Below are 18,685 nucleotides of genomic sequence, written 5' to 3' on the forward strand. Positions count from 1 at the left end.
TCAGAAGTGAACGAAAAGTTTTCTTTACTTCAGCATGTCAAAAAATGTTCAGACCTATCAACAGTGTAATCATTTTCTTTTTCTTTGCAAATTCCTTTAATTGCCAACAAAGATGCAAAATTAATTAAACATACCCTTGGAATCAAACATACCATTATGCTAGGATATCCTCCTGACCAACTTTGAGAATGTACCTATTTGGGTTGGCCAAATTGACAAACAATGCTGAAAACTCATTTTCAAATTAAAAATAATAAAATTTCTATGGATTATGACATTTGCAGACCATGGAAGGTAAACATAACTACTTCTGGAAAACATCTGATTTTAATTTCTGTGACGTCCACATAAAAATATTAATACCAGAGCTAATCTTCAGTTGTTTTCCAGGGACAGTAATGATTTAAATGTCTGAGGCTGGTTCTGCAACCATTACTCATGCAGAGGTTCCAGTTGACTTCTGTGACACAGCTCGCAGTTATGAGGATTAATCACACCAATAAGAGTTTCAGAATTAGGACCTTTATCCCAAATGGCTATAAAATTATTGTAGAGGCATTTATCCCAAATGGCTATAAAATTATTGTAAAATAAGTATTTCAGCAGGAAATACTTATTTTAAATCCATAATCCAACAACCTTTCAAATTCAGAATAAAAAGAAAAGTATTTATTAATGCTGTACACATATTTTCAAGCTTGACTTTGAGAATAAAGTAAGAAATTCTGAAAGTATTTGGAACTATTTTGGTATTGATTTGACAGCACTTTAAATATAACAGATCTGGCGAGCATAGCCCTCTACAATTGAATTTTTTTTCTTCGATTACGTGGGTAATAAAAATTAAATTTGGATTATTATTAAATATATATAATCTCTGATGCTCATATTTATGCATGTGTGTGTGTACGGCAGACAAACAGCCTCATAAAAATAAAATATTTACTACTGCGTGGGAGAGAGTAATTTACTACTATTGAGAAGGGAGGGAGTAATTTACATGGATTTTATTTACATTTCACACACTTGAAAAATATTCCAAGATGCTCCTTCCAAGACAATTGACTGTGCTGCCCTCGATCTTGGAGCCAGCACCCCTATCTGCAAATGAGAGGTGTGACTCCTCTGGAGGCATTCAGATCAAGAGCTGATGGAGTGTTTTACAGTCTTTACCTGTCTTGTCTCTCCAGTCAGCACTAAACCATGATTGCAGCAGAGCACCACAGGAATCACTGATTGCAGCATGAATCTAAAGGTCTAACCCATCATTACAGTAATTACATCTTTTTCGTTATCTTTCACTTCTCAGCAGAAAAGGGTTTTGTTGACTGAAGGCCAGACTCTCTATGCCATCTAGTCTTGTATTTCAGATTAGATCCAGACTAGAATACTGAGGACATACAGAGAAGGAATCAGGTTACAAAAAAACCACTGAATTAAGATTATCACTTGTGTCCTTTTCAAATAGAGTCTACCCCTGCATATTTTAATGCATGCAGTGTCCCAGGATGTTGAAATAGAAAATAGAAATTATTTTAAAAACAATTAGAAAAAATAGAAAAATAGCAAGGTGCACTGAAGCTCTACGGGAATGCTCCAATGCATGCGCCCTTAATATATTTATAGGAGAATTTGTCTCACACACATGTACACACATCACGTATTTCCTGTTTTTCCTTACAATTCAGTTCTGGAGATTTTAAAAGTGTTTCAATTTCCCATCTAATTTTGGCCTTCTATTTTGTTTTATAAGTTGGAAAGAAGAAGAGTACAAAGGAAATACAGCTGTTTCTTGACATACGTGGAAAAAATATGCTTGCAGAAAAGATAACAAAGTGCATTTTTACCCATATTTTAGTTATATTTTTAAGTACCATATTACTATCTTCAGATAATATTCACTTCCAATGAGTGCAGACTACTGTCTTCCGGGGGGATGTCTAAAAGCAAACCTATAAGCACAAAACCTGGCCCATGCAACAGATCTGTTTAAACACTACAGAAAGTTGGCTAGTCATTAACCACATAACCAGCACAAGATAGTGGAGATACTGTCCTGCCTCCAGCCAGCTTTGTTGCATTTCCTTCTGCATAACCTTTAAACAGCTACTAAGTGCATAAACCTGTACTACACCAGCACCTTCTGCTGTTCAGCCTACCAGAAACAGTTTTCTGCTATACTTTTTCTGGTCCTCATTATCTGGCTTTGTTTGCTATCAACACTCTTCACACAACCAGAAATAGGAAAATCCACAGCTTTCTCCAGGCTGCCCACACACCATTTCAGCACTACAGCGCTCATGTCTCAGGATACACCTTTGACTTCAGTTTATTGGTAGAAAATTCAGTTTTCTACAGTGCACCACAAGCTTCTGGGACAGAAAAAAAACCCCAAAAACAACAGAGGTTGGCATTTTGCTTCTTGTTAATCACTTGATTTATTGTATTGCCAATGGGCTTTTTATTTGAACTGAGTGTGCCTACAGAGTGCGGCACATCCTGCTGACAAAAGTGTGAGTTAGAGCTCTAATATTTGTATACAGTCGCAGTGGGAAAGAAATGTGCATGGAAAGCACAGTGGGGGGAAGCTGGAAGTGAGGACAAAGCGAAGGAACCAATCCAAGAAAAAGGACAGATGAAAATGAGGAAAAACAAATTGAAAAACATCAGTTAAAAATCTGAATTGCTGACAGTGCAAATTATATCTGATATTTACCAAAAAGAAACCGGAGAAAAGAGCATGATCTGAATTGCTCCAACAGCCAGCTCTGCCAAAAAGGGAGGCGCCAGCACAACAACGTCAGTTTCTGTGTTGCAAAATTTGCTGGCAGTAAGGAAAGGTTTGGTGTAGAAGGTCACAGACTGCACCACGTGCCAACTCAAGAATGAATACAGAATAGTGGCCAAGCTTCAGTTTTAATAAAAGCTGTGCCTGGCTCCAATTTCAACATAATATCAAGAAAATACAGATGCCAACATGTATTAAACAACAGAATAAGGTAAGTCTCTTGGGCTTGGGACAAGAAAGCTTTGTATCACATTTATTTACCACTCACTGCAGGAAAAGCAGAGCTTTTGTTTGTGTAATAGCTTCTTATTTCCACCAGCTTCATAATGCTGGCATGGCAAGAGACATTCCACACCATTTTATCAGTCCCTTTCACTCTCATACACGCTTTTCAAACAGGAATATCAAACAGTGGTTTTGCTTTGGTTGGTTTGTTGTTGGGTTTTTTTCTCTTCCCAGCATCTTATAATTGAATGATGGGGTTATGTTTCTTTTGTAATGCTAAGTGCTGCACTGAAATGGTACCCACTAACCACAGAGCAAAATTTCTGACAAGCATGCTGTTTTACCTAAAGCTACACGTTCTTTATCGCGTTTTTACTCCTGCAAATTTCTGTAAAGCATCAAAGGAGATCAGCAGAAGTAGTAAACAAGATTTATCATAAATTAGAAGGACAGTAAGCCCAGGCTGTCTCAGTCCATTGCTACTGGTGCTGCAGTTACCTGTGTCAGATAACCTCATGAAGGTATTCCACAGACACAAAACAGAAGCTAAAATTTGGTGCAAATATGCTGAGATGAGCTTTAAATGAGACTTCAAGACTCACTTGGATTATATAACGAATCTGATTTATTTACTTAAAATAATTTACAGCTAGAGAGAAACTAAGAAAGGCTACGCTGGGAAATGTATAATTCAAATCTAGTCAATTTTGCCAAATCCAACTAATAGAGGTTTTATCCAGCACTCAGCATGGATGACATTTCCAGCCATGACAAAGTTATTTAACCTGTCTTTGTCTACAGGAGTTTCCTTGAGATTCCTTTTGTAAAACTAAATTATTCTTTTTGCACCAGTTCTAAGGACTATGTCTTGTGAAGAAGCACAAGAAAAAGCCCTTTCTTATTTACTGATGATAACAGTGATTTACTTGATAGGAAATCAAGTGGCAGTGAAAAACAGAGGTAACAGTTTTCACTCATTTAATAATAGATTTCATTTATTTAATATAAATGTCAAATATCATAACATTTAAATTTGTAAAATGTTAACAGTTACTTGAAAGATTTCCACAATATAAAATTCAAGGTTTTGTTCCAGTTAAACAATTAAAAAATTGCATTGTCTTGCACTGGCATAGAAATCTAAAAGAATAGGCAAAGAGTTTCCACATCACTGAATTCTTTTCCTATTAAATAAAACTGCTGCAACTTTTCAATTTTTTGTTTTCAAATCGTCCCAAAACTCTACTTCAGAAGTTGAAGAACATTTGATTATTTGCCATATGCTGAAATTGACATATTGACAGCTATGGTACTGGAAGATTCATCAACACAAATTGCTTCCCAGCGCCAGCCAGAAACCCACTGTTAAAAAGTTAATTTTGATTACTCAAATTACCTTTATGGCAAGTGAACTGGCTGGCTCATGGCTTTGCATACTCATTACAGCTTGCAGTTAATAAAATGGCTGAGAAGTGGAAAGGTAAAGCACTACAAAATCACAGCTCTACAAAATTATAGCTCTACAAAATCACAGAATCATAGAATGGTTTGAGTTGGAATGGACCTTTAAATGTCACCTTTAAACTGACCCTGGAACAAGCAAGGACATTTGCTCCCCAGGTTCGCTCAGTCCCACCCAATCTGACCTTGAATGTTTCCAGGAGTGGTGCATCCACAAGGTCTCTGGGTCCCCACTGCGAGTGTCTCACCACCCTTATTGTAAAAAAATCTCTTCCTTATATTCAATGTAAATAGATGCTCCTTTAGTTCAAAACCATTACTCCTAATTCTGTTGCTACAGGCTCCACTAAAAAGTCTGTCCCCATTTTTCTTCTAAACGCTCTCTAGGTACTGAAAGGACACACTGAGGTCTTGAAGCCTTCCCAGCTGCAGCTGAGCAACCACAACTCCTTCAGCCTTTCCTCACAAGAAAGATGTCCCAAGTCTCCAATCATCCTTGTGGCTCTCCTCTGGACCCACTCCAGCAAAGCCAACAGGTATAATCAAATACACTGATTAGCTTTATCCAACTGGAAGCACAGTTTCACTCATCTTTCCAAACCTCAAATAAAATTTTTTTATTTTCAAATCATAACTGCACACTCAGATCACAGAAAGATGGTGGCAGGAAGGTCCCAAGGGTGTCAGAGATTGTCCCTAATTGCCCAGAGTCCAGAAGGCTGCATGAGTTCTCATCTATGCCAGAATGTTAAAAAAAAAAATTAATTTATAAAAGAAAAGCTGAACAAGCAACAGTTCTGTTGAAATATTACATTTTTCCATTCCAAACTCCTTTCAGCCCATCTGATAGTGTCAAAAGCTCTCAACAGCCATTTTTATACAAACATTAAAGAAAGTGCTGTATGTTGACATGTGCTATAGAAATGTGAAATGCCACTATGTTATAGTCCACTTAATTGAAAGAGAGATTATTAGCATGAAAGCTTTATAGGGAGTTTTCCTATAATAACAATTAAGATTAATTACAGCAAACCCTAATAAGTGTTGTTATTGGACAATATTAACAGATTTGCTAAAAAGCTTATATAATTTTACCTAGAAATCACCAGTATAAAATTTAATCCTTGTGTTTTAATGTTCATGTCACCATAATAAATAAAGAATATATCTTCAGAGATACTCAATGGGTTGTAGTCAAGGCTGGTTTTTTTAACTCTGTTTTGTTCATGAGCAACTGGCTTTTGAATATGGTCAGCTAAGTGTTCAAGGGCAGGAGTCTGAAGATTTAAAAGGCCTCATTTCACTGCTATTCTCACTCCACTGTGGATAGATTTTCCTCCAGCTATTTTGCATGATCTTTGGAACAGTAGTCAAAGACAATGTAGAAAATAAAACACAAGTGTACATTAAAAACCTCTAATGCAGTATATAAAAGTGAGCTATGGAAAAAAACCCAAAAAAACCAAACAACTGTGTACATTTCCTGCATTGTAATCAGCAAGATTTCAGGGATGAAATTTCTTTTGAACTGAATTTTCATGTGTGAGTACAAATGCAAGAAAATATGTTGTAATAAAATTTCATCCCCAAATGAACATTTTAATATTTCTGCTATTTCACATTTATAAGATTTAACTGTTACTAATTTTATGGCCCCAATCTTGCAACAGTGTTCTACACTGCCAAAAAAGAAATTAGATAATAACGTTCTATATTAAATTTAGGGCAACATAGTCCTTTTCCCCCCATTTTGAGACTGATCATATTAGATGAGAAATCTAGAATTTGGAGACAAAACGTTAAAGCATTGTTCATTTCATTTACCAAATGATAATATTGAAAACCAACTTTGATATACAAATGGCCACTTAACTCTGACATAAAACGAATCTACCCCATATATCTTTGAAAGACCAAAATATACAGTTTTATTATCTGATTTATATACATTCTGTTATTATGAGCATTTTCTTATTAAAGAAAATCCTGAATTGCTAACATTGTAAAACAAAAGTAATTGGAAGAGGATTTAAATACTGCTAATTGTATCACTATTCATATCTTGCAAAACCTAATCCTGTGAAAGGTTATTAGTGTGACTATTCCTATTTTAACATAATTAGACCTATTCATGCGATTAGGTACTCCCTGCAGAATTAGAGCTGAAGTCTTGATCCTGCATATTCTGGAAGACAATGATGCTCTGCATGAATGCAGCAAGCTACCTGTGGACTGCCAAGAAACTGCAGGACTGAAATCTAAATCTGGCTAATTAATCCATCATCCTTCCTGCTTGAGGTTTTTGAGTTTAGTCAGTTACTACATACTGAAACCCCCACACAGTTCAATGTTTATACTGCATTAATGTAGTAAGAATGACTTGTAAATTAATGAAGAAATTATTGAAAAAATAATCTCAAACCTGTCCCTAAGTTTAAGTAAGTAACAGATGTTACCAAATATATGTTTTGTGTACAATGAGAAAAATAAATAAAAAAATACTCCTTGTGAATTTTAAGCTAGTGGTTTTTCTTGCAACATATTTTACATAGAAAAATATAAACTTATAACAATCATCTATGCATAAAAATATATATTTATAATTTTAAGACTTGAATGGGAGTGTAGATATTTAATTTTTGGCACCACATGAAAAAAGGAATTTCAAATTTCACTTTTTAACCAATATCCCTAACACAAGATAGTTGACAATACTCTTAAAAAGTGACACAGAATGAGACTGAATGCATTCAGTTGATTTAAGCTTTCATTTAAATGTTGAAAAATTTATTTCAAAGACAAAATTTCCCAGTATCTAGTTTTTTTTTTTTTTTTCTTTTTTCAGCATTTTAAAAGTATGTATTTCTTTCAATGTTCTTACTATTGGACAGTGGATACTAACTTACTCTGCTAGGAATGATGGGGAAATATGAATTACATCAGGTAAAATTATAAAGACATTTCAACAAATACAGTATATAAAACAACACTATTCCATCATTGATGAGAAAGCATTTAAAGCCACACTCTGTTTTAAGAATCTATGTCAAGGAAAAAGAAAGCTGCTTCAAAAAAATGAAAGTACTTTATAGAGGAAGTGTAGAAAAGAAAATGCCCAGTGGTATTACTATAACTGATTTAAAATTTCTCGAATGTTTCAAATTCTTTTGTGTTTTAGGTAAGATTACAAAAAAAGAAAAAAAATACTTATAAAAAATAGACTAGGGAGAAGCATGTGGCCTGAGAGAAATATACCCTAATGTTCTCCTGATCTTTAGGCATAAGAAATGCAGATTAGAAAATGTGACAGTAGATAGGTAATGATGAAATACTTCCTACCTTTGTAAGAAATTGAATCTTAAAATGGACAAGAAATCTCTAAGAACACAAGTAGAATGAATGCATAAAGCATATAATTGTGTTTTCTTCTTTTTTTTATTGCTTTGCACAAGTTTCAATATGAACAGGTATCTAGCATTAGAGCAAAAAGCACCTGCATTTTAGCCTGACTCTGCTCCTTTGGGGGACCAGATACTCTGATTCTCAGTGAAGTGAGGCAAACTACAAAAGACAAGCTGATGGTTAAGTACAAACAATTCCCTAACTTTATCTCCTCCCTTTCAATAAATTATTCACATTTTCTATGAAACATTTAAAGAATTTTATTACAGAATACAGAAGTCAGAAAAGGATTTACCTCTTTGATTTCTATTCCTCCCTTTGAAGTGTCCGTCCTAAGTAGGGAGTCTATCCTTCCCCGAACCCCACATTTCAATAATATTTTATGAGTCAGAACTTGCTAATTTAATTCATGAGTTAACCCTTTAAACTAAGGTAGTTTACAGAATTCAGAGACTGAGTAATAATTCAAACACTATTGGACACTCACAACTATTATCTTATTTTCTCATCTGTATTTTAAATAGGATGGATTTTTATTCTACAGCAGTGCTAACACTTTTCTCAGCAGACAGCCCCCTAAGGCATGGCAGAAACCTCACCATACAGATCCTACACAGACAAAACTCCAATTCTATTTTGAGTGTTCACGCCTTGCCATCTCCACTGAAAGTTCTAATTGACTATGAAAGCTTTAGTAAATTATAAACCAACCCAAAGAATTTCTCACTCTAATTTGATGTAAATGCTTGGAGTTCTATGGATCACAATCAACAGGTGCACTACCCATGAACAGAACACACATTCTGGCATAATACATACTTTCAAAATAATTTACTTTAATAATCCCTCTGTGAAACACCCTACAGTTGATTTTCATTAATGTGAAGCACACAGAGCAACAAGAGAATTCAAACCAAGCTTCTGGATACTGAAGCTCTGGGTACTCCACCTCTGAAAAACAGGCTCCTGTGACTCAGGAAGCATTTATGGTACATGAGATGATACCTAAAACCAGATACTATCTCACCTGTGTCAATACAAGAAAGGAAAATTACTCAGCTGAGATATTTGTCTTGCAATTTGCTGTTACTCTGTGCTTTCCAAGTTCTATTTCTACCATATTTTCACCTAAGACTGTGTCTTCAAGGAGTGCATCTAACATTTGTGCTTATAAGTGTTTCCTTTACCTTTGAAGTTTCTTTGCTGAGGATGGTATATGGACAACATGTATTAATACTAGCTTTGCTAATTGTCTCAGTTTGCTGGTTGTAATTATTGCATGGGTTTTTCAGAGATGTGCAGACTATCGGTGAATGAATATCTGTATCTTAGAACTTCTTGTAACTCTTGTCCTACAGTCCTGTGTTGAAGCAGCTCAACATGGAAAGAGATTTTCTCCCATTCAATTCAACACAGATAATAAGGAAGTGGGAAACAGAAACATTCAATGCAGAAGCATAATAAAGAGAGAAGCAACTGATTTGTTTCTTCCAAGGAAAAGACCTGTGCATAGCTTTACACTGATGCAGAGAAAAAGGGCAAACACAATTTTTGGGGATTACCTTTAGCCAGCATCTCATATGGGGTCAGATCCAAAGAGCCAAAGCAAGCTCTGCTACCGTGGCCTGAGAGCCACTCAGGACTGTTTAAGATTGTTTTATGGGCAAGATTGTTTTATGGGGCTTTCTGGCAGACTTCTCACAGCACAGGAAAGGTAAGGACAGCTACAGCTACAGGAAAGGTAAGGACAGCTACAGGAAAGGTGCCATGCAGAAGAACGAGCTTGTCTGAAAGTGCTGTGATGCAATGATGTGAATGCATGCACAGCAAACCATCTGGCTGACTAGAGCAAAACCACTAGAAAACAATGTAGACTCTTCTCTGCATTTAGATTTCCTGAGAACTGACAAGATACTACCTCTAGTTCTTTGAACCTGTCTGCTTTATAGGTCCATGCAACCGTATCATGACCAAGATTAGAATGGTAGACCACAGAAATCACAAAAGCTACTGACACCAAAAAAATTCAAAACTTATTTACTAACTGCATGAAAAAATCCATAATAATAAAGAATAAAAATGTAATTTATTATGTATCAATGCAATAAACTCTAAGCAAAAAAAAAACCAAAAATACAAAAACACGTTTCTCAATATCCTTTTTTTATATTTTCTTTTCAAGCAGTTTCTTTTTTAATTAACAGAAGGGAATAATAACATGTTCTCAATTACTTTGTTATAAACATCAGTACAGCATATTCAAAACCCAAGATTTTAATTTGTAGGAGATCTGTATGAGGAATAGCACTCTGTCCCAGGAGAATTAAATAATTTTCTTTGTGGTATAAATAAATAAATAAATAAATACATAAATAAATGTCTTAAGGCACCATAAAATTATTTTTGTACTTTGACCTCTGCAATATTTTTTTGGAAATATTTAGTCAAAATACTTATCTAAATATTATTTATATTATGTCAACTACTTTCTAACTTTTAAATAAAATCTAATTGTAAGAAAAAAGAAAGTCAGCACTTTTGAAAACATCTGTTATGATGAGTCAACGTTTTTTAACAGAAAAGCACTCCATCACAGTTATATGTCAATTGTTATTTGCAGAACAACTGAATTTCAACTTATTTATGCTATTCAGTAACATCAATACAGTTTTGAGACTGAGAAACTAAATTCTAATATCTCATTCATCAGTATAAATAATCAAAACCCAGCTTTAAGAGCAATCTTTCATAATCCCCGTAAGACAAAAACTCATACAGGTCATTCCTGAGTGAAGAATTTGGCCTAGAGAATCCATCTCTGCTGGTTTTGTAAGCCAGAAAAAAATCTCAGACTCCTATCAGACCTCAGCACTCATATTTAGGAAAATTATAAATTTATAGCACTCATATTCAGGAAAATATAATAGTCCTCCTGGAAATTGAGTAACTTGTATTTGGAGAAAGAGTAACAAGGCACTGCGTGAAGCCAATCTCAACCATTTTCAGAAAGATCCTCTGTCCATATCATTATGAATTCATCACAGTCCCTCGTCTTTAAGGCAGAAGACAAGGGCAAAACCATACTTTGTCATCCAACTAGCTTTTCAGCCTTATTTCCAACATTGTGAAGAATTGTTTTATAACCAAACATATCTGACAGTTGGAGAGTTTTGTTAGAGAAGATTTAAGTAGCTCTTAAAAGCTGTTAGTGAATATGCACGCAGAACCCTGGGAATTCTAAAATTGTGCAGTTACTTAGCTGCAAAAACTCCCTAAAGCAGGTTTTTAACTGTTTCCAACAGGCAACTTACTACTTTGGCTATCATGAGTAAGTAGATGTGTGAGAAAGATTTTCCAGGAAGAAATTCAAAAGACAATTTTTTTCTCACCTCAACATATAAAATAAATCTAAAAAGCTGATGGCAAACTGCTCCCTGTAGCTATTCAGAGTCCACATACCTTGACTTTTTGGTTCATTCTCTAACTCTCCTACAAAACTCTATGCCCATTTCTCTCCTATTTTATTTTTTCCCTTTCATTCTTCTTTTTTTGCTCATCTTCTGACTGTGATATCTCATTACCTCTTTTAGCATGTAGAAGGAAAATCAATGTCTAGAAATACCTGACAGTATGGATGATGTTCATATGAAGGAGTTTATAATTTTTAAGTCACTCAATATTTTCTTAAGATATGTTTAATTTGATCAGCTCTGTGCATATTTCAACACATATTATTTATAAATCATTCTCAATAACTATTATTATTCTGGTTCCAGACAGCATTTTTTTATGCCTAAAATCAAATTAACTTACTGAAAATGAAATTGCTAAATGTTCTGGGCACTGTGAGCTACCCAGCAGATACTCTGAGCACCATGAAATACCTGGCAGATATTACAGAGCTGGTGGAAGGCTCAGCAATTATAACCACTGTAAAACTCTCTGCTGATACTGGAAGCAAAGTCAAACTGCTGGCAGTCATTACAGCACTTGTTAAGTGTTCTGTGGAGATTGTAAATAGGAGTGAGAACTAGGTGGGCATTGTAAATTCTGTATTAAAGGTCTGATAGGGAGCCCTACTGGGAATTAAATTATGAAATTCTGAGAAATTGGTTTCATTTCCTCTGTATAAGTCAGAGATTTATATTCAGTTGTTACCTGGAAATACCAATTAACAGTCCTTAATCACTTTTCTGATCATTCCAGCACTTTTAGAAGAAGTATTTTTCCTGTTGAGAAATGGGTCTCTATGAACATGCCCATGCTGGCTCTTTATAAAATGGGACTTTAATATTTGAAGAGTATTGCAGAATTTCAAATGTTTGGTAACACAGGCTACTGGAAATGTCTCTGCCTTGCACTCACAAGAGCTCATTCCATATCTACCTCCAGACACCTATCTGTGTTTCCTTAACAATTCACCTGATGGACCATCTGTAGATAGTATTCACATCCTTTCACATTTCATCCAACCTATAAACATATGTATTTGTTGTTAAAACCAATTCTCTATATATCATTCCAGGCAACTTCTGATCTCCCTGCTGTTAGGAATATGTTTGTTAGCAACACACATCACTCTTCTTGTGGTTATTAGGAGAAATGCATGACTCTCCTTTTGTTTGCAAAAGACATTAGCAAAACCACAGTCTCAACAATTTTCTGTCATTCAAGCATGTCAAAGATTCAAAGATTCTGAAATTCATCAACTATGTGTGAAATTAGACTTTTGATTCTGGAACCCACTGGCATCATCTTAGGCAGCAGTGTGATACTTTTAAAAATCTCTGGTTTAATCTGCTCATTGCTAGACAATGCCCAGTGTGAAATGAGTTTTCTTCACCATATCTATCATGTTTGTTATGAGGGAAATATCCAAAAAACATTTCACTTCTAGATCTTCATACAGAATTTACCTAACTGAAGCTCACTGCAAGAATTCTATTCATCCCCAGGAAGTGGTGATAAAATGTATAGTTACAGGTTGATAAAAATAAAAAAAACCCCAATAATTAAATTTGACATTAATATCACTCTGTCAGATACATACCTTGAAAGAAATCTAATATAAACTCCTGTAGGAATCCTCAGTTTCATGAAGAATACAATGTAGAACTAGCATCATAGTTAAATGTTTTATGTCATAATTGCATATTACTGAATACATTGCAGAACAGTGGTGTTCTTGAGATATGAAATACGAAATTACTATTTTTTTCTGTTCTCATTCATTCTCAGGTGTATCTTCTGTGTCACACACCTGTCAGATTTATTAATTTTTATTTTGTTTTTTGGATAAATTCTGTTTTTTTTATATTTTCTCTGGATTCAATTTGTAATGCTAAATGAGAATACAACTCACCACATATCAGCTGGTTTTCCTTCAGGTTATAAAGTGACAAACCATGTAAAGCACTGGGGTAAGCACAAACTGTTTCCTCTGCTATTCGGACTGAAGCATTTCTGGCCCATTGCAAGACCCATTTCAGGTTACAGTCACAAATCAGTGAATCAGTGTTGAAATGTCTACAAAGGCAAAGAATAACCACAATTGGTAAACATGCAGTTTCCATGAACATACTTTCTTCTGCTAAATTCAAATTATCTAATTCCAAAGAGAATTCCAGATTAATGCATAACTATGGATGCATGAATTCAAAGATAGTCTGAGACAACCAATACACATTTTCCCACTGTTTATTACTTTCATAATATTATGCAAAAACTCTGGGTTTTGTTCCTGGTCAGCATCATTGACTACTGAAATAATTTTGAGTCTGTATTATTGTAGAAAATCATATTATAACATACTTTCATTTACTAAAAACCTCTCTAAGTAGAAACATTCAGTATACACTTTTAAATCTTAGGCAGGTACAATTCATATCAGTAACTGGGAACTGTTAGTATAATTCCACGAAAAATATTTAACATTACTGGTTTTGTGCAATTAGAGGCCTAACACAATGGAGGACCAGACTGGGCTAGACAGGAATGGGGTTGAATTGTCAGTGCTGTCCATTTCCCTGCAACAGGTAAAGATGGCAGCTCATCAACAGTGAGCCAGACATGAATAACAAAATACTGCAAATTTTATTTTTAGAATGCATCTTTGGAAACAATCCTGCTTGAATTCATATTCAACTCTGCTATGTTTATTCTAATGTGTTTCTGAAGTATTTGAGATTACAAACAAAAGGAATGATACTCACAGGGCTTTCAGAGCTAGCAGCTCAGAAAAAAGTCCATTCATGAGACTTGAAAAAATGTTCCCTGACAAATTCCTAGGGAAAAGAAAAGCAATTTACTGTTGATTATAACAAATACAAGAAGAAAAGAAAATTGTTATAGAATGTAATTTTCCCAGTGCTAATTAAAAAGTTTTGCTTGCTTGACAGCAGTAAAAACATATTTAAATTTGGTACATTGCTTTTTGGTTTTGGTAGGTGACAATAATATTTAAACCAATTCACACACTCTTGTTTTATTTTCACCGCAGAAATACATACAATTCACTTGGTCTCATAAAGAGGACACTTCTACATATTTAAAAGAATAGAATTTGAGAAGGGAATATTCTAGAATTTGAGTGAAAGTATTAATAAAATAATTAGTCAGTGAGACCTATATTATATTTTTATTGTGTAGACAGAATGTCACTTCAAATTAAAGAAACAAAACAGTGTCTTAATTTAGTAATGTTCCAAAGAATTCAAGCAATTCCTTAAAACAGTAATGAGTTTTCAAAGTGACTACACAAATAGTTTTATTACAAAGGACTTTAAACACACCAATTTTTCCCATCCTTAAAATAGGTCATTTCCATTTTAATTACTGCTCTACTCTTGTCTTGATGGCTGAATGGCTCAGGCTGAATACTTGCAAACAGAGGCAATTCACTTTTACACAGTTTAACAGTATTGCTCTGTCAGTGCCTTAGAAGTACAAAAATTGAATGCTTAATAGTCAAGTAATAATGTATTTTTCTATACCCATAAACTTAAAAATTAATACATGTCCTAGATTAACATTTCAGAGCATATGAATTACCTACTTATGAAATACTGATATATGTTCCTTTCTGTCCAGTGCCTGAACACTATGTGTTTGAATTCAAAGTTAGTTACAAAAATTCAGTTATCAGGAAAATTTCAGAGCTGTTCACTGGAGATATGTTGCAGATATAGGAAAAAAAAATAGTAGACTGGCAAAGAAACTGTTTTTATTACTTTTTCTTTAAAAAGGATGTTATTATAATTGTTAATTTTACTTCTCTTTTGTCTACAAAGAATGTAAGCTAAACTGAAGAGTGCCAGTCAGATCATGAGCAGAGTGCTCACAGTCAGGGATCTATCAAGCTGCAAGAGATCTTAAGCAGGTAAAATAAAGACAAAACTCAAGAAGCCTGCTGTCTGCTGAAACCTGTCCAGAAATCTCTGGATCAATGGGTTCAAGTAAGAAGAGAAAATGTTGCTAATTTATAAATTAGTTTAAGACATTCTTGAAGCAATAATTAACTCTACTTTTTTATGCAACTGAACACTTTAAAATTTCTTAGTAGTTTAAAATAAAATTCTGGTAATAGAGTATAAAAATAAACTTGCTCAGCAACCTAAAATGAAATTATTGTGTGATGATAAAATATGCTGATATAACTGAACTAATTTTTAAGATTTTATTTAACAGTGCACCTTCATACAGTTGAGGTACAAAGCTCTTGGAAGAACTTTCAAGTACCTCTTTAATTGTCTGAAGGTGGAAATGAATGTTTGCTTGTAGATACATATTTTTCTACCTTTAATATTTTCAATTTGTCAACAGGAAACTAAAAATATTGAGCATTTCAAAGACATATTTAACCTATTTTCTTAAAATTAGATAGACCTAGTTATGTGTTTTTTGGATGTAAGGCCTGACAAGGCATATGCTGCAGCAGCTCAGTGAACTGAGACATTAAAAAGAGTAGATCAGAAACTGATAACACTGACATTTACACTGAAGTAAATCACAAGTGGTTCCAGCAATATGTAAGCAGTTACAGAGTATAAATTTACTGACAGGGGACAGTCAGTAAGTCCTGAACTGATGATGGGGAAAGGAGTCTGCCCAGTCCTGTCCTCTGCCCGGCCCTCTCCAGCACAGGAAGTTTTCAAATCAGATGCAAACCCCAGGCTCTGCCTTGGACAGCTTGCCAGGCTTCATATGGCAAAACAAAGCACCAAGAGTGAAGTTTGGTAATTCCATTTGGACTGAAGGAAAGTTTTATGTCTGGTCAATATTTTAGGAACTGGGGACAAACTGCAAGTCACGTGTACAGTGTACATAGCAGGGTTCAGCAGATGCACCTGAGCACCTGCCAGAGGTGCTCATTTGGTGGGGACTGAGCCCATGAGCTTTTTTACAAAATTCACCAAGACATCGAGCCAGACCTGACCTACACCATGCCAACCTAAAAATTCCTGACTTGTGTTCCATTTACAGAAGACTGTAGAATTAGTATAGAATTTCTTTTTATCAAGTGCTGGAATAATTGAGTTCCTGACAGTGACATCAGCAGAAATCCACCTAATCAACTTTTCATATTCTTCTGGCAATGACCTGGTTTAAAGTTTCCATATTACTACTAATAATTAGCAAATTAAGATCATGTTCACACTGCTGTGAAAATCAAAAAGCAACACATTTCTATGTCCAAGAAACATAATTACAATATTTGGATATCCCCCAGTGGAAATATTGTTCTTTAACAAAAATTACAGAAATCTTCTCAAATCACCCAAATAACTCATGCATTTCTGAACTGATGCAGCACTCCGTAAATACCCGCTTTCTTAGTGCACATAATTTATATTATATATTAAAATATTGTCAAGTATATAGTGTTGAAAAATTCCTCCATTTCAGGTGTCCTAAAATCCCACTCTAGCTTGATTTGAAAGGGTATTTAGTCTAAAACATCTCTAACATCTTGTTGCAAATATTTCAAATATAACAAATTAACGCGCTCTAAAGCTCATAGCGCTTATTATGCCATTAACTCACTCCATTAATAGAAAGATATGCTTTCAGTTTTATCAGAGGTAAAACATTTCAGTCTTATTTAGAAAGTCCTAGACTTGTTTTCTCATATACCAATATTTGTTCTTTTACAGAAATTAATAAAGCACAAAACCATCATATGTCAAAGTACCATTTGAGGCAGAATATAGATAGAAGTAGAAGCATATGAATATGAAGACTGCTTCCTTCTTAAGAGCAGCATTAAAAAGCAAAAGTTGAATGCATTGACTGACCTGTGCAAAAAAAAAAAAAAAATAAAAAAAGTGGGACAGGAGGTGTAAAAAATGACAACAGAAATACAGAAATGGCAGGTTATATATTGTGTATTTCCTTATTTGCTGAAATGGGGTATGTTTGATTAACTGTGTTAGTGGTTTTTATTTGATTTCTGGCACCATACAAAGTGATTAGTTGGTGCAATGACATCAGGTCACACAAGATTTTGCAGTACAATATTATCACAGAGCTAACTGCTGCTGATGATTCAGAGACAGGATGAAGAGTGAATCAGATATAGTTTAATCAAAAAATTGGAAGCAATGATAAAGTTTGGGTTTGAACCTCCAAAGGGAAAATCCAGCAGTAGCTACTTGTTGAAACAGATTTCAGGCTGCAACAGTTTGAAACCTGAAAAGATAATTAATGAGGGACTAAATAAATGAAGTCTGGTATATCAGCACAGTGGCATCATCCCAGTATTCCTCAGCTCTTAATACTTAGATTAAATATAAACAGAATTAATGTAGATAGCAGTTCCATTACCTACCTGAAATATATTTGCATACTTAATTCTGGAACAAAGCACCGAAACATTGGGTCCAAAGGAGATTTGGAAGATTTGTTGCATTCAATTATGTCACTCCTAGTTAGAATACATGCACCTCATCACAGCATAAACACAGCCAAATGGTTATATATTAACCAAAAGAGGTAAACCAGTATCTTAGAAGATGTAATAAATCTACTCTCATATCGAGGCCCTGCCAGCTGCATCTGCCCTATGACATGAAAGCATTTTGAAATAATTTTACAGAGTAAAAATCACCAAAGCCAAGAGGGTGTAAAAAATAGATCAATCTTAAGGAAGATAACCAGAAGTCACTGGCTGTAGTAATTTCAGAGCCTGTATGAAAATTAAGGTTTCATTAGTAACTTTGAATTCAATTTCTGTTTCCTGACATACACCTCCTGACTGCAATGGAGTAAAAGTCTTCTCTACATCATCAAGAGGCTGACCATTTCTTGTGGTTTCTGTGTGTCTGCATGTTTAAAAACAATACAAGATGATACTACTACTTTATTTTTTCTTTAATCAATTCTGTAGGTTGTCCTGTTCTAAACTAGACTGCACAAAACCACCAAGCCCACTGAAGAGTGTCTGCATTATCCCTGAAAGCCCAGGCAATCCTCATCCTTTTAGTGAAGTATTTGAACATACTTTTACTGTACTCCGTTTGGATTTATGCATCACATCACTGGGCTAAGCCACACTGTGTTAGTTTGGGCCTAGAGCTGATTTTTCCGCTCTAACTCCTTTTTTTTTTTCCAAAGTGGATTAGATTTACAAGATTGGGTTAAACACATTGTGTTATTATGTTTCACCTGGCATTTGGGCTTGTAAACAGTACAAGAAAATCCCATATTTGTACTTCACAGAAGGCACATGAAAAGATTTATGTCCTTTGCTCCTTCCAGTGGACTCACGGCTCTCCCTACTGGTTTTGGTAACAGCCTGCAAAGATTCTTCTG

General features: G+C 34.7%; 1 protein-coding gene and 1 long non-coding RNA gene across 2 annotated transcripts in view; one reads left to right on the top strand and one right to left on the bottom strand.

Moving 5' to 3' along the window:
- The window catches only part of ADGRA1 (adhesion G protein-coupled receptor A1), a 254,011-nt gene that overhangs the window by 135,475 nt on the left and 99,851 nt on the right, over positions 1 to 18,685 (bottom strand). The window contains exons 5-6 of the mRNA XM_030276174.4: positions 14,089 to 14,160; positions 13,239 to 13,402 (exon numbers count right to left, since the gene is read on the bottom strand). Of these exons, the coding sequence (XP_030132034.4) occupies positions 13,239 to 13,402; positions 14,089 to 14,160 (236 nt within the window). The remainder of the gene's footprint in view (positions 1 to 13,238; positions 13,403 to 14,088; positions 14,161 to 18,685) is intronic.
- LOC115495789 (uncharacterized) lies at positions 1,934 to 6,992 on the top strand. Its single transcript, XR_003961128.4, has 3 exons — positions 1,934 to 2,999; positions 4,862 to 5,010; positions 6,616 to 6,992. It is a non-coding gene; the product is annotated as an uncharacterized lncRNA (long non-coding RNA).

This window comes from Taeniopygia guttata, chromosome 6 (genome assembly GCF_048771995.1).
Source record: "Taeniopygia guttata chromosome 6, bTaeGut7.mat, whole genome shotgun sequence".
Lineage (NCBI taxonomy): Eukaryota > Metazoa > Chordata > Aves > Passeriformes > Estrildidae > Taeniopygia > Taeniopygia guttata.